General features: G+C 47.3%; 1 protein-coding gene across 1 annotated transcript; it reads right to left on the reverse strand.

Moving 5' to 3' along the window:
• Positions 1-14,096: 14,096 nt before the first annotated feature.
• LOC119311132 (CDGSH iron-sulfur domain-containing protein NEET-like) lies at positions 14,097-15,587 on the reverse strand. The gene is made up of 2 exons (XM_037586764.1): positions 15,230-15,587; positions 14,097-14,371 (listed from the first exon to the last, which is right to left on the reverse strand). Exons 1-2 carry the CDS (start codon positions 15,472-15,474, stop codon positions 14,272-14,274), a joined length of 345 nt encoding a protein of 114 aa, XP_037442661.1. The 5' UTR covers positions 15,475-15,587; the 3' UTR covers positions 14,097-14,271.
• Between the last annotated feature and the right edge of the window lie 212 nt (positions 15,588-15,799).

Genomic DNA, 15,799 nt, shown 5'->3' on the forward strand with positions numbered 1-15,799 from the left:
TGGCCATTCTGCTCTCACTGGTGATGGTGGAGGGTAGCAGGGCTAGGCCAAGCTCGCCCGTAGGGGCTTTCTTGCGGGAAGAGGCCGCGGGAGCCACGGGTTTCTTGCTAGAAGAGTCTGGGGTGGCGGAGAGAGGTTGGGAGTTGCAGCAGGAACAAGGAGTGGGACAGTAGTTCGCAAGGAAGGAGGAGGACAAGAAGGCGATGTGCCTGCACGCGGTGCGGGCAGGCTTTATTCCCGGGGCGGCAGTTACCGAGGCATCCTGGGAAGTGGGGGCGTCCCGTCCCGTCAGAACCACCACACATCACCTCCTGGGCCTGCCAGTTCCATGAGTCTCGTGTTGCTTCGTTCCTAACGGGCGGAACATGCGCGCCGCTGGCACGGGGGCTACTGTCGGTCCAGTGGGACCCAGCGTACCATGACCCGTCTGCCTACGGCCCAGAGGTCGACCCTCGGGTGGCCCATGAAGAGAAGCCTATGCTTGGGCCCCCAGAAGCAAGCCACCTGGGGAGACAACAGCCTCGCGAGGCTCCCTCGCCGCCAGGCAAGATGCCGTGAATTCCACCAAGACACTGGCAGCCTCGCAAGGCCGGCTCGTGGGGCCGCCTCGTGAGGCCTTCCTCGGGAGGCCAGCTTCATGGTGTGGCCGTGAAGCCCGTGTCCGTCACGTGGGTGACATCCCACTGTCACGCGAGGACAGCAGCATATGATGGAGACCAGTTTCCTCTTTGGTGCTAAGGGAGAAGGGGCATCTGCCTCCCCCAAAGCATGTCCCAAAGCTTTCCATTTCGGTGTAAGAAGATCAAGACAGATCAGCACGCCAGGGCGGAGGTCATCACCGAGCCCAGCGACGCGTCAGGATAACAATTTTAACAGGGGAGACCGCATTTAGTCAGGATAGGTCCGGCGCCTGTCCCCCTTTGGGTTGTCGCCCTGTGGCTACCCCTTCCCGCTCGGATTTTGGGGAAGAGGACTAAGGCACTACAAGAGGGGCAGTGTCGCCTCCATGTAGGGGGATCGAGCCATTCTCTCCCCACACTGTCGTGTACCTCAAGCTCCAGCGTTCCGCCGCACAACAATCCAACACAAGCAGCAGTAGGGTTTTACACCGCACGGTGGCCCAAACCTGGGTAGCTCGAGCGTCCCCGTCGTGTCCACTATAAGCAAGCATACTTGTTGTGATCTCGCCATGGTTCTTCTCAAGTCATAGTTCTCCAAGCAAAGCCCCAAGTGTTCAAAACCTAGTTCTTGGAGAGTTTATTCGACGCAGATCCCAGACTCGACAGATCCAGACAGAAATGCCGTAGGCAGCCGACAACTCCGGCCACCGGGGCAGCCACCAAAGGCTATCCACACCCTCCACCTACACCCAACTACCACCTCCAACCCCAGTTGAGCTCCGCTAGGCAGCCACTGGACCCACCTCCACACGCCCGCAGCCAGGGGAAGAAGCGACCAGAGCAACGCGCACCACACCATCTGTGCGCGCCCAAGCCCCACCATACCTGACCCCACACCTCCCTCCGTACACCTAGCCCCGCGCCGCCTATCGAAACTCGGATCCAAACCTGGCCGGAATGGCCGGGATCTAGTCGGGATTTGGTCTGCCCGCAGCCACCCATGCAAGACTCCCTGCAGCCACCACACTTCACAAGAACACAAGAGCACCACCAAGCCGCCAGCAAGCAAGCACGATGTAGGCCCTCACACCCGCCGTCGTGCCGCTAAGCCCTGCATCAGCCCGCGCCTCTGCTCGCAGGAAGTCCCGCGCCCTCCAAGATCGGAGGGAAGAGGAAAGAGAGAACCCCGCCACCGCCTACGTCGGCCCCTGTCACAGCCCTAGAATTCTGCTTGTAATTAGTGGCATTGCATCCATGCGTCATTTTCAATTTCAATTAATTGAAATGGGGATGTTCAAACCCTAGAACCAAATGGATTTCAACTAGGCTCAATTTGAAATCATTTTCAATGAACCCAAAATAACCTTCATAAAACTTCATCATTTTTGAATTGGTCCAGAACCTCTATCAAAAATGGTGCACATATTTCTAGGTCATTTATGGATTTTTGAATTAACTCATATTGTATTTGAATTAGGGCATTTAAATCCTATAAATAGTTTAAATGCTCTAATAATTCTGAAACTACTTGAGGGCTGTTGGGAATAATTTCACAAGTGCCCACAGTTATTTTCAGCATTTTATCAAATGGTTTGGTATTTTTACTAAATGAAAATATAACAGAATAAATAGAAAATAGTAGGAATAAAGAAAGGAGAGCAAACTCACCTCGACTTACCTGCAGCCCACCTGGCCCAGCACTATAGCAGGCCCATCCCACCAGGGGCTTCCTCATCTTCTTCCGCTGGCTAGTAGGCAGAGCGAGGCCGTGGCGACAGCGCACGCATCGACCTCCACCTCCTGCTTCGTCGTGTCGATGCCTCCTTCCTCCCAACCCCGCGACCAGGAGACGTGGACGAGGCCGTGCTGACCCCCCTTCTCCCCTAGCCATTTTCCCCTATCCCTCTTCGTTCTTCGCCCAAACAGAGAGCTGTCGCCGCCGTTTGCCATACCCAAGGCCACCGGCCACCCCTCGCCCTGCCGCTGAGCCTAGGAGCTCCGCCTCCGTCATCTACGCCTCCTCGAGGACACACGCGCCACTGGACGCCCCCGAACGCCCACACCGCCGCCTTCTTCAACCTCGGGTCGCCGAGATCGTGGGTGACCTCCTGCCATCACCAGCCCCTCCCCGAGCTCCCCGAGGCCACCGTCGCAACTGCTGTGAGCTCCTCTCTCTTTAACCCCAAGACACACTGTCCAAGTCGCCCTCTAACCCCGCCTACCACCACGGCCGAGAGCTCAGCTCCGCCGGCCAAGTCGCCGCCATGGCCATGTCCACCCGAGCTCAAAACGGAGTTCATCATCGCGCTCAGTGCATCACCAGCTGCCCATAGCACCCATCCATGCCCCCTTCCATGCAGCATAACGTCGACTCAAACACACCTGCACACCGGCCGCCGCCGCGAGCTTGATTCCGGCGAGCCCGATCGACCTCAGCCCCTCATGTTTTCTTAGTTGGATGCGGCTGAGCGCCAGCTACGCGTAGATGATCACCGCCGCTGTTTTGGTCGTCGGAGGGCATTTCTCGAGCCCCTCCTGTCACCGCCGGCGTCAAGCCGCCGGTGTGTTTGACCTTTTGACCAGGGGTTTGACTCCCCATGAGTCACTGACAAGTGGGCCAGGCCCTATCTAATCCTAGATTAGTTTCTTTAGTTAGTGACTAATTAACAGTGTTAATTAGTTATGACACTGACATGCGGGACCCACAGGCCAGGTTTGACCTAGAGGGGTCAGTTGACATGCTGACGTCACTCTGACATAATGCTAACGCAGTAATAACTTTTCTGAATTTTAAATAAATCTAAACGATTTATTTATTTCAGAAAACAGTTAAAACCTCTAAAAATCATAGAAAATCAACCGTAGCTCAGAATGAAATAAATTATGTATGAAAAATTATCGGAAAAATCCAATCTATCCATCTGTACCATTTTCATGCATGTTTGAGCAACTTATGCCTGCTGATCAGGTCAAATCAATTAAATGGCATTTGAATAATCACATATGGAGTTTGAATCTGAATCATGTATTCAAACCAACTTCATTTAAATCGTTGTTAGTTGCATTAGCTCAAATCACAGCATATTGCCATGTCATGATCATGCATCATATTGTTGCATTTCACTGATTGTGTTTCCTCTCTGTTGCCGGTAATTGTTCCCCCTCAGTAGAGGTGGTACCGATGATGAGATTGATGACACCGATGAAGAGCTATACTATCTTCAGAAGTGCCAGGCAAGCAAAACCCCCTTGTTCATTCTGGTACAATCCCACTCTCTCGCTCTTGTTCTCTTTTACTGCATTAGGATGACAACGATTCAACTGTTACATGCTACGGTAGTTGAACGCCTTTCCTTTACATGACCTGTCATTTCCATAGTAAATAGATGAAACCCACTAGCATGAGTAGGAGTTGTTTGAGCCCTGATGTGCCTACTCATTCATGCTTGTTGTCATGCCTGCAACTGCTTAGAGTTGAGTCAGGTCTGATTCATCGGGAATGAATTGGAATGGTGTGAACATGTCCTACTGTGTGTAAGCTAAGTGTGTGAACACAATTTGGTAAAGGTAGCGGTGAGAGGCCATGTAGGAGTACATGGTGGGTTGTCTCATTGAAGACGTCCTCGGGAACTGAGTTCTGTGTTTGTGATCCATGAACAGCTACTACCACGCATTGGGCTCCTTAATTGACTCTCTCGACTTATTAATCAACTCGATCTCTATCCAGGAGTTGCAACTAGTTTCTGGTGTTTGTAGGTTGTGTTAGTAGTCTACCCAGTGGCACTCGGTACATGTGGGCTTGGGTCAGACTAGGCACCGTGGCCGGGTATGCCAAGCGCCGCCCGTTTGGTGGGCTTGGAACCCTGTACACATCGCTTGGGGCCGTGAGCGACACCCCGGCCGGATCTCCTTGCGGATGGAACCCGAATAAGCGATAAACCTGGATTAGAGACTTGTGTGGTTAGTCAGGTCATGGCCGACACCCTCGCCAGGCATCCACTTGAAGGTTGCCGAGATACATGACGTGTACATGTCGGTAAGTGGCGAGAGAGTGTGTGAAGAAGTACACCCCTGCAGGATTAATATGATCTATTCGAATAGTCACGTCCGCGGTAAAGGACCTCTGGGTTGCTTATTCACTTCATAGACAAGTGAAAGTGGATACTATAAAATGCGCAAGATAAGCGTGAGTGCTATGGATGGCATTCTCGTAGGAAGACGTGAGCGGATCCATAGTGGTGTATTGTTATGGTGAATATGTGGACTCGTGTGCACCACCTCAATAGAGTTACTTGTAGTCATAGTTCAGGTTAGCCACTGAGTCAAAGCTGGCTTGCTGCAATTAAACCCCACCATCCCTTTGTTGATAATGATGCATATGTAGTTAGTTCTGATGTAAGTCTTGCTGGGTACATTTGTACTCATGTTTGCTTAATTTATGTTTTTGCAGAGAGATTTCAGTCTCGCTAGTAGTTCTGCATGGACTTCGATGTTTAGCTTGTTACCTCAGCTACCATCTTGTGTCCTCGGCAGGATCTGGTAGACAGTCAGGCTTCTCAGCCTATTTCATTTATAGATGTCTATACCCAGACATGTTAAGCTTCTGCATGTGCTTTGACTTGTATGCTCTGAATGTTTTGTCATGAGACCCATGTTTGTAATATCTCGCTCCTCGGAGCCTATTGTATAAAATACTGGAGTTGTAGGGTTATGTTGTGATGTCATGTTGTATTTGCACATATCAAGCATATTGTGTGTGTGATTTGAAATTCTTGGTATGTGTGGGATCTGACATCCTAGTTGTTCATCCTTGGTAGCCTCTCTTACCATGAAATGTCTCCTAGTGCTTCCACTGAGCCATGGTAGCTTGCTACTGCTCCGGGACACTTAGGCTGGCCGGCATGTGTCCTTCTTCGTTCCTGTGTCTGTGCCTTCGGGGAAATGTCACACGTTGTTCCTTTAAGTCCATGTAGCTTGCTACGACTTGGGTTCATACGTTGTTGATCAACACGTTCATTGTTGGGTCATGTATGCATGTCCCTATAAGTTAACGCCACTTTGGGTCCATGACTAATCATGTCTGCCCGGGTTCTTTGTCGTATGGATGCTAGCGGCACTATCATATACGTGAGACAAAAGGCGCAAACGGTCCCGGGCCAGGTAAGGTGGCACCCGTGGGAATACCGTGCGTGAGGCCGCAAAGTGATATGATGTGTTACATACTATATCGGTGTGACTTAGGATCGGGGTCCTGACAGCTTTGGTATCAGAGCTTGACTGCCTGTAGGATTACCAAGCCAAACTGGTCAAAGTTGAGTATAGAAATTCTTTAGTTATATAAGGGAATTGATTGTGGATGGGAACATAAGGCTCTTTTTATTCCTTTACCTCATGCCTTCTGATCTGAGTCATCCTATCTTTCTACGGGGTTAAGACACTAGGCTTTCTCTTCTTTCTATCAGGATCACGTGTTACTAATCCGTAGACTTATAGGATTGTTGGACTTAAGCCTCAGTTCAGTTCCTACTACTTCCGTGTGTTCATAGTTGGTCTCGGAACCTTGATATTGTGATGTTGAGTGGCTATGCCACCATTTTGCAGGATGTTTTAAATCATTTTGAGAATTTACAGCCGTTATGTTGTCGGAGTCATCCTAGGTTTCTAAACAGTCTGATGCATTTGCAAATCCCTTCTTCCATTTCCGATGTTTCTTTGGGCCAGATTAACCACACTAATCAGTGTGTTGAGGTATTCCATTGCCTCGGTATATATGTTGGAGTTATTATTATGACCCTAGGTGTCTTAGAGTATCACTTTGTAATCTATCCCTGTTTTGTGATCCCAGTGTGATGAATCTGGCCATCATTCTCGATAGCATCCTGTGATGCCATTTAGTTACTAGGCATTCTATTCCTGGGTGAACCCAAGATTCACCCTACTTACCTCCTGTTGATAGTGTTTTCTCATTCCTTTAGGTTATTAGTAACCTTTGTGATAGTCCTCGAGGTTCGAGGTATATCCTTCTTCCAAATACCATGAACTGTTTATGGCAGAAGTTCCTCGCTGAACCGAAAGATCACAACCAGAGTGCTCTTGACGAGTTCTCAATTCTATGATGTTACTCTGCCAGTTCTACTTTTTCTGCATGGGTTATCCAGAAGAAATATGTTGAACTTGTTCGACATACTAATCTATGCATCCCCAACTCAGAAAATCGTATGTTCCTTCGAGTTGTCCTCCTTTAGTTGTTTTCCGACCTTTGTCTATCAGTTGATAGTCAGGAGTAGTTATGCATTCATGTTATCGATGCCTAATAATTCTGTGGTCCGTCAAGCCATTCTATTCCGGAATGACTAGGAGAAACAAACTCCAGTACCTTATCCATATCTAGGATTGGGTCAAAGCAGTTGTATGCCGCAGATCAAAATGCTACTCCAGCTTTTGTTCTGTTCTACCTTGGAGTATTACCATCTTTTATATCAAGAATATCATAGGAATTGCACACCATCTTATGAATTCTTGATACAGTGATACTTCTTTCCCTCATTATTCGTTTCTCGGTCCCCGTGTTATTGTAACTGGAATGCCGACAGATGAATCGTGCTGTGTGAAATCAATACTCCTAGCAACCTTGTTGCTTGGTAGTTAAAGGACGATAATTTCATTCTTAGCGTGTTGGATCCTGAATCATCATTCTAAGACTCATTGTGCTACCTAGTCCTTATTTCCGGTGCACTCTTCAATCATTGAGTTAGGATTGTGTCAATCCCTCGCTCTTTGATCATATCATCTTTCCCTGAAAAGCAAGATTGTTCTCGAGCTTAGTAACATACCGGTGGTTCATGATTTTCCGAATATCTTCTCGGAGGTATCACCAGGTTGTCACCTGGCCGCTATGTTGAGTTCATGATCAAGTTGGTTCTCTTTTAACCACCCCTTCTCCCAGAATCCGTGTTGGATACCCCTGAGCTAGTTGGTTAAGCCAAACAACAACTTGGAGAGTTGGAAGATAAATACTTATCCGACTTAGTTCATTTTAGGGGATATCTTGTATGTGTGTTGAAGAAAGATGGTATCTTCATTGATTGACCCTTGTGATCAGTTAATGGACCTACCATCTTATCCAATCTTTGATTTGAGTATGGGCTATTGTCAAATCAAATCAGAACCAATGATATTCGTAATGTTGTCTTACTCGTGGTTGTTTCCTCGAGCATACACCATTATATCTTTTGAGTCTGACCAATGCTATAACCTTGTTCACATAGTTGTGGAATTCCATCTCCATGGGAATCTCGATGACTTGTTGTGCTGATCAGCAGCACTCTGTCCTCTCCATGATTCATGTTGAACATCTAAGTTAGTATTGGAAACTTGTGTAAGCATTTTCTTCATGACCCGTTCATGAAGTATATGTTTGGACGAAAGAAGTGAGTCCCTCTAATTCATGTGCACTTGATGCAAGTTGCCACCATGAATTTGGGATGGTTTGTTCTACCTCCTCTGGAATCATTCCAAGTCAGCCATGCACGTGCAAAGCATTCAGTGGTCTGTTAGACTGGTCATCTTCATTCCATATGAATTCTGTAGCACACTAAGCCACTGATTGACTTGTTCAAGAAAAGGAGTTGTTGTGCTATCCTAGGTATTGCACAAGGACTTCGATATCCTCGTTGATGGTTCCCAACCAGAACTCGGTAGTGTTTTATTATAAGACTACTACGTAGTCATGCTTGTCTGGGACAGCGTGTTCACATGTTTGTAGCAGAACCTTCTCATGTTTTGGAGCTTGCTATCGTAGTTTATTCCTGATAATCTCGCAAATCCGTCTCGTTGATTTGTGTTGCAAACTTTTATTTTTCCTTTTAGACTTGGTGAGTCTGGAATATTCTGACACCAACCAGATCTGAATCTCAGGCAGATATGATGGTTGCAACATTTCCCAAGAACTATAATATTGGTCTCTCTATAACCGGTAAAGTGGATGTCATGGCCAACACACCCAGACGGAAGACCTATCATTGTAATTTCTTGATTGAGGAAGTTGGCCACCTCCCCATAAGGATCTCCTAGAGTTTACCCCAGTAGTTGTTCCTTATGGATTTTTGTGCTCCTGAAGTCCGACCTTTTACTTGATGTTCTAGATGTCAAACCATATCTATGAATGGGTTACGCTAGCACATCAAGGAGAACATTAGAAGCGGAGTGCTAAATGTATCTCGGTCGATCATCCAAATTTTGTTTCCTTGGCTTCGCTAAGGTGAAATCTGAGAAAGTGTTATCCGCCTTTGCATCTGCATCGTCCATCACTATTCATCATGGTGGTATGTTGTGTTGCCAGGATCCTTGACACGGATATTGGTAAAACCTGATGAATATGGAAATGCTCAAGTTCTTGAGAGTTTGCGTAAGCGCTAGGTTTTACCGTTGCCATTAATTGGAATTTGCTCCCAGTTTTCTTCGGTTATGCTATAACCACTCCAACAGCGGGATCACTCTCTACTGTTGAGCTCCTCCCCAGTTACTAGAATCATTCCCAGCATTTGCATTTTGTTCCCAGCCTGCACCACCATTGTGTCATCCTACTTTGGACTACCCTACTCGGTAATTACTGGTCGGGGTCATCTTGAAAGCTGTCCTATCATGGGTTCCATCCATTTTCAGTGATAAGAAAATCATTCCTTGTGTTGTCTTCAACAAGGTAGTCCACATCATCCATCCTAGTCTGAGTATGCAGTTCCCTCGAACTCCGTCAAACGATCATTTGGGAATTACGTGAGGTTGGTATAGAGAATTTCAATGTTCTCTAAATCAAAAGTAATTCTTTTGACACTTAAGGGATGATTCTACGAGTCACCCTCCTCTAAGATGTCTCGTTATGGTATCATGGCAACTCAACTCCTCGCTACGTTGACAACCTTTCACCACCTTCTTAAGTGTGGAGTTGTTGCCTATCTAGTGAACCTTTGTTAACTGTTTCACTCCATCCCTCTGGATGTATGTTTTGTGTCTCAACTCGAGAGATGTTTCAATGTCTCACTCCATAAGTTGACCCTGAGTTGCTCGATCTTCGAGAAGATCGATTCTTCTAGAGTTTTCCCTTTCTTTCTGTTGTCGTGTTTGATGGAGTTCTCAGAGCAAGACGTCAAGACAAAGATGATGACTGAATCAACGTTCTTATGAAGTACAACCTGGATCGTGAAGATTGTGCTAGCTTCATGTTCCCTTCTGTCTGCTCACCCTACGTCTTGAATCTCGGGACGAGATTCTTGTTTAGTGGGGGTGAGTTGTCACAACCCTAGAATTCTGCTTGTAATTAGTGGCATTGCATCCATGCAATATTTTCAATTTCAATTAATTGAAATGGGGATGTTCAAACCCTAGCACCAAATCGATTTCAACTAGGCTTAATTTGAAATCATTTTCAATGAACCCAAAATGCCCTTCATAAAAGTTCATCATTTTTGAATTGGTCCAGAACCTCTGTCAAAAATGGTGCACATATTTCTAGGTCATTTATGGATTTTTGAATTAACTCATATTGTATTTGAATTAGGGCATTTAAATCATGTAAATATTTTAAATGCTCTAATAATTCTGAAACTACTTGAGGGCTGTTGGGAATAATTTCACAAGTGCCCACAGTTATTTTCAGCATTTTATCAAATGGTTTGGTATTTTTACTAAATCAAAATATAACAGAATAAATAGAAAACAGTAGGAATAAAGAAAGGAGAGCAAACTCACCTGGACTTACCTGCAGCCCACCTGGCCCAGCACTGTAGCAGGCCAAGCCCACTAGGGGCTTCCTCGTCTTCTTCCTCTGGCCAGTAGACAGAACGAGGTCGTGGCGACAGCGCACGCATCGACCTCCAGCTCCTGCTTCATCGTGTCGATGCCTCCTTCCTCCTAACCCCGCGCCCAGGAGACGTGGACGAGGTCGTGCTGACCCCCTCCCCCTTCTCCCCTGGCCATTTTCCCCTCTCCTTCTTTGATCTTCGCCCGAACAGAGAATCACCGTCGCCGTTTGCCGTACCCAAGGCCACCGGCCACCCCTCGCCCTGCCGCTGAGCCTAGGAGCTCCGCCTCCATCGTCTATGCCTCCTCGAGGACACACGCGCCGTCGGTCACCCCTGAACTCCCACACCGCCGCCTTCTTAAACCTCGGGTCACCGAGATCGCCGGCGACCTCCTGCTGTCACCAACCCCTCCCCGAGCTCCCCGAGGCCACCATCGCAACCGTCGTGAGCTCCTCTCTCCTTAACCCCTAGACGTGCTGTCCAAGTCGCCCTCTAACCCCGCCTACCACCATGGCCGAGAGCTCGGCTCCGCCGGCCAAGTCATCGCCATGGCCACGTCCACCCGAGCTCAAAACGGAGTTCATCATCGCGCTCAGTGCATCGCCAGCTGCCCGTAGCACCCATCCATGCCCCCTTCCATGCAGCATAACATCGACTCGAGCACACCCGCATGCCGGCCACCGCCGAGAGCTTGATTCTGACGAGCCCGGTCGACCACAGCCCCTCCTGCTTGCTTAGCTGCATGCGGTTGAGCGCCAGCTACGTGTAGATGATCACGCTGCTATTTTGGTCGCCGGAGGGCGTTTTCTGAGCCCCTCCGCCACGTCTATCGCCGCCGGCGTCAAGCCGCCGGCACGTTTGACCTTTTGATCAGGGGTTTGACTCCCCATGAGTCACTGACAAGTGGACCAGGCCCTATCTAACCCTAGATTAGTTTATTTAGTTAGTGACTCATTAATAGTGTTAATTAGTTATGACACTGACGTGCGGGACCCACAGGCCAGGTTTGACCTGGAGGGGTCAGTTGACCTGCTGACGTCACTCTGGCGTAATGCTGACGCAGCATTAACTTTTCTGGATTTTAAATAAATCTAAACGATTTATTTATTTTAGAAAACAGTTAAAACCTAAAAATCATAGAAAATCAACCATAGCTCAGAATGAAATAAATTATATATGAAAAATTATCAGAAACATCCAATATATCCATCTATACCATTTTCATGCATGTCTGAGCAACTTATGCCTGCTGATCAGGTCAAATCAATTAAATGGCATTTGAATAATCACATATGGAGTTTGAATCTGAATCCTGTATTCAAACCAACTTCATTTAAATTGTTGTTAGTTGCATTAGCTCAAATCACAGCATATTTCCATGTCATGATCATGCATCATATTGTTGCATTGCATTGATTGTGTTTCCTCTCTGTTGCCAGTAATCGTTCTCCCTCAGTAGACGTGGCACCGACGATGAGATCGATGACACCGATGAAGAGCTATACTATCTTCAAAAGTGCCAGGCAAGCAAAACCCCCTTGTTTATTCCGATACAATTCCACTCTCTCGCTCCTGCTCTCTTTTACTGCATTAGGACGACAACGATTCAACTGTTACATGTGGCGGTAGTTGAACCCCTTTTCTCTGCATGGCTTGTCATTTCCACTGTAAATAGATGAAACCCACTAGCATGAGTAGGAGTTGTTTGAGCCCTAATGTGCCTACTCATTCATGCTTGTTGTCATGCCTGCTACTGCTTAGAGTTGAGTCGGGTCTGATTCATCGGGGATGAATTGGAATGGTGTGAACATGTCCTACTCTGTGTAAGCTAAGTGTGTGAACATGATTTGGTAAAGGTAGCGGTGAGAGGCCATGTAGGAGTACATGGTGGGTTGTCTCATTGAAGCCGTCCTTAGGAACTGAGTTCTGTGTTTCTGATCCATGAACAGCTACTACCACACATTGGGCTCCTTAATTGACCCGCTCGACTTATTAATCAACTCGATCTCTGTCCAGGAGTTGCAACTAGTTTCTGGTTTTTGTAGGTTGTGTTAGTAGTCTACCAAGTGGCACCCGGTATAGGTGGGCTTGGGTCAGACTAGGCACCATGGCCGGGTATGCCAAGCGCCGCCCGTTTGGTGGGCTTGGAACCCTGTACACATCGTTTGGGGCCGTGAGCGACACCCCGGTCGGATCTCCTTGCGGATGGAATCCGAATAGGCGATAAACCTGGACTAGAGACTTGTGTGGTTAGTCAGGTCGTGGCCGACACCCTCGCCAGGCTTTCGCTTGAAGGTTGCCGAGATACATGACGTGTACATGGCGGTAAGTGGCAAGAGCGTGTGTGAAAAAGTACACCCCTGCAAGGTTAATATGATATATTCGAATAGCCGCGTCCGCGATAAAGGACCTCTGGGTTGCTTATTCAGTTCATAGACAAGTGAAAGTGGATACTCTAAAATTTGCAAGATAAGCGTGAGTGCTATGGATGGCGTTCTTGTAGGAAGACGGGAGCGGATCCATAGTGGTGTATTGTTATGGTGAATATGTGGAATCGTGTGCGCCACCTTAAAGAGTTACTTGCAGTCGTAGTTCAGGTTAGCCATTGAGTCAAAGCTGGCTTGCTGCAATTAAACCCCATCATCCCTTTGTTTATAATGATGCATATGTAGTTAGTTCTGATGTAAGTCTTGCTGGGTACATTTGTACTCACGTTTGCTTAATTTATGTTTTTGCAGAGAGACTTCAGTCTCGCTAGTAGTTCCGCATGGACTTCGACGTTTACCTTGTTACCTCAGCTATGATCTTGTGTCCTCGGCAGGATCTAGTAAATAGTCAGGCTTCTCAGCCTATTTCATTTGTAGATGTTTGTACCCAGACATGTTAAGCTTCTGCATGTGCTTTGACTTGTATGCTCTGAATGTTGGGTCATGAGACGCATGTTTGTAATATCTCGCTCCTCGGAGCCTATTGAATAAAATACTGGAGTTGTAGAGTTATGTTGTGATGCCATGTTGTATTTGCACATATCAAGCATATTGTGTGTATGATTTGAAATTCTTGGTATGTGTGGGATCTGACATCCTAGTTGTTCATCCTTGGTAGCCTCTCTTACCGGGAAATATCTCCTACTGCTTCCACTGAGCCATGGTAGCTTGCTACTGCTCCGGAACACTTAGGCTGGCCGGCATGTGTCCTTCTTCGTTCATGTGTCTGTCCCTTTGGGGAAATGTCACACGTTGTTTCTTTAAGTCCATGTAGGTTGCTACGACTTGGGTTCATACGTTGTTGATCGACACGTTCGTTGTTGGGTCATATATATATGTCCCTGTAAAGCCAAAAAGCGCAAACGGTCCCGGGCCAAGTGATATGATGTGTTACATGTTATCGGTGTGACTTAGGATCGGGGTCCTAACAGCCCTGCTCTGCGTCGACGGGGAAGGGCAGCCAGGAGAGGGGTTCCTCCCGTGACGCGTGCCGCGGAATGCGTCGCGGGTGCAGGAAGGTGGTTTGGAGCAGTTTTATTCTTCCTTAATGCATCCTATAAAAAATTTATCAAAAACATACTCCCTTCATGAAGAAATATAAGAGCGTTTAGATCACTGCATTCATGATCCAAACGCTCTTATATTTCTTTACAGAGGGAGTAGGACACTACAAATGTAATATGTGCTGATTGCAGAAATGATACTTATTTTGCTTTGTAGCACGGCAATTTCTCTCTTAATTCTGCTCTTTTGATCAACAGGGTTGTTGCAGCATGGAACTTCATTACAATCGAGAAAAACGTTATACCAACTACGATATACACATTATTCCACTCAACACAAATTGAGGAAAAATAACTCATTCTACTTCTTAACAAGCAGGGGGCCCACATTATCACCCGTTGCTTTGTTGTGCTTCACATGGCTTCCGTCACACAGTGGAAATGTTCCCGATCTCCAGCACCTTGTGGCAAACACATGAATCAAAATCAGTAATCATTCATTTAGAGGAAAATGAGTAATAGTTCGAACTTGGAAATGGTATGCAAATCAAGTATTCCAAAGGAAGATGAACTCTGTAATGCAGGCATCAACAGCATAAAGACCATCAATTGGCTGGTCAAGAAACACTATTAATAATTTGTTTGAAGTATGAACGAACTGGGATTCAGCTTGCAAATTCTAGTACAGTTCAGCAGCAACAGAGTACAGTTATACCTTATACGAGTGCAATTGTTTTGGATGAAGTAATAACGGGTAATTCAGCATGACTGGTAATTCATCTGAACATTTTTTTCTTACGAAATGCAACAGTGTTGCATTATCCTTGCATTTAGAAGGTTAACCAACAGCAACAGAGTACAGTTAAATTGGCTCTCACCAGGAGAGCAACAGTATCAGGATTACAACTAAGCTACTGTAAATACGTATAACAGTGCACAAAACATGTACACAATCATGAAGACTTATGTATTTTCTTTACTTGGTTTTTCTACCTTTGGCGATTCTAAGGGTTAAAAAATTTGTTGTTCATAGGATCAATTCAGTTACTGAAGGTAAAAAATTCAGCATATAGCTGTATAAATTTCCTTGGCACACCAACTTGGGAGGTGATCAACCAAGCCTCAATTGTCAAATTTATTGTTCTTGCCAACTCCACTCAAACCTTTAATCAACTAAATTTAGATTAGAGACAGTTGCCCGTAGCAGTACAAAACTGGTGACGGAAAAATTTCTATGCAGAGGCCGGGGGACTAAAAGGGCTTCTTGCACCACCAAAGATGAAGTAATCAGAAGTAAATAGCACGAAGGGGAACTGTACCGGCAGTACGGGGTGAGCGGCTTGGAGAGCTCGCCGGCCAGGACGGTGTCGACCACCTTGGCCTCCTCCTTCCGGATGGCCGGATTTATCCCGCTCCCAGCAGCGGCAGTGTCTGCCTCCGCACGCACCGCCACCATGCCCCGTCGGGACCGACCGCGGCCAAGGCCTGGCGCCGGCGCCGGCGCGGCAAGCGGGAAGGTGAGACGGCACGAGGTGGCTGCGGCCGCGCAGAACAGGGTCGCCATGGATGGTTCTTGGTGGCTGCGGCCGGCGGTGTTTCTTGGGGTTGGTCGGATTGGTTTGGTGGGAGTTGTGGATGGATGGATCGTCTGTTTGCTTGAGTAGGCGTGGCCGCGTGGGGGAGGATTTGGGGTGTGTGGCGAGCACACGCGCTAGCTGACCGGCCCCGTCGGTCGATCCTTCCAGCGAAGCGTCGTCCCACCCCGAATCGCTCGGCACGCGTCCTGCGTGAACGCGAGACTAGCTTCTGGATCGCCTGAAGCTTCGGGTGGCCGTACGATATTGGGCCCGCCCATTTCTTAGAGCATCAACAGTCGATGAACGCGCCGT

The sequence above is a fragment of the Triticum dicoccoides genome, chromosome 5B (genome assembly GCF_002162155.2).
Source record: "Triticum dicoccoides isolate Atlit2015 ecotype Zavitan chromosome 5B, WEW_v2.0, whole genome shotgun sequence".
NCBI lineage: Eukaryota > Viridiplantae > Streptophyta > Magnoliopsida > Poales > Poaceae > Triticum > Triticum dicoccoides.

What these genes read in the sequence shown, in the direction of transcription:
- LOC119311132 (XM_037586764.1), bottom strand. Translation starts at nt 15,474, where the DNA reads ATGGCGACCCTGTTCTGCGCGGCCGCAGCCACCTCGTGCCGTCTCACC. An exon ending in CCGCTCACCCCGTACTGCCG is followed by an intron (nt 14,372 to 15,229) that starts GTACAGTTCCCC and finishes GTTTGCCACAAG; the next exon opens with GTGCTGGAGATCGGGAACAT.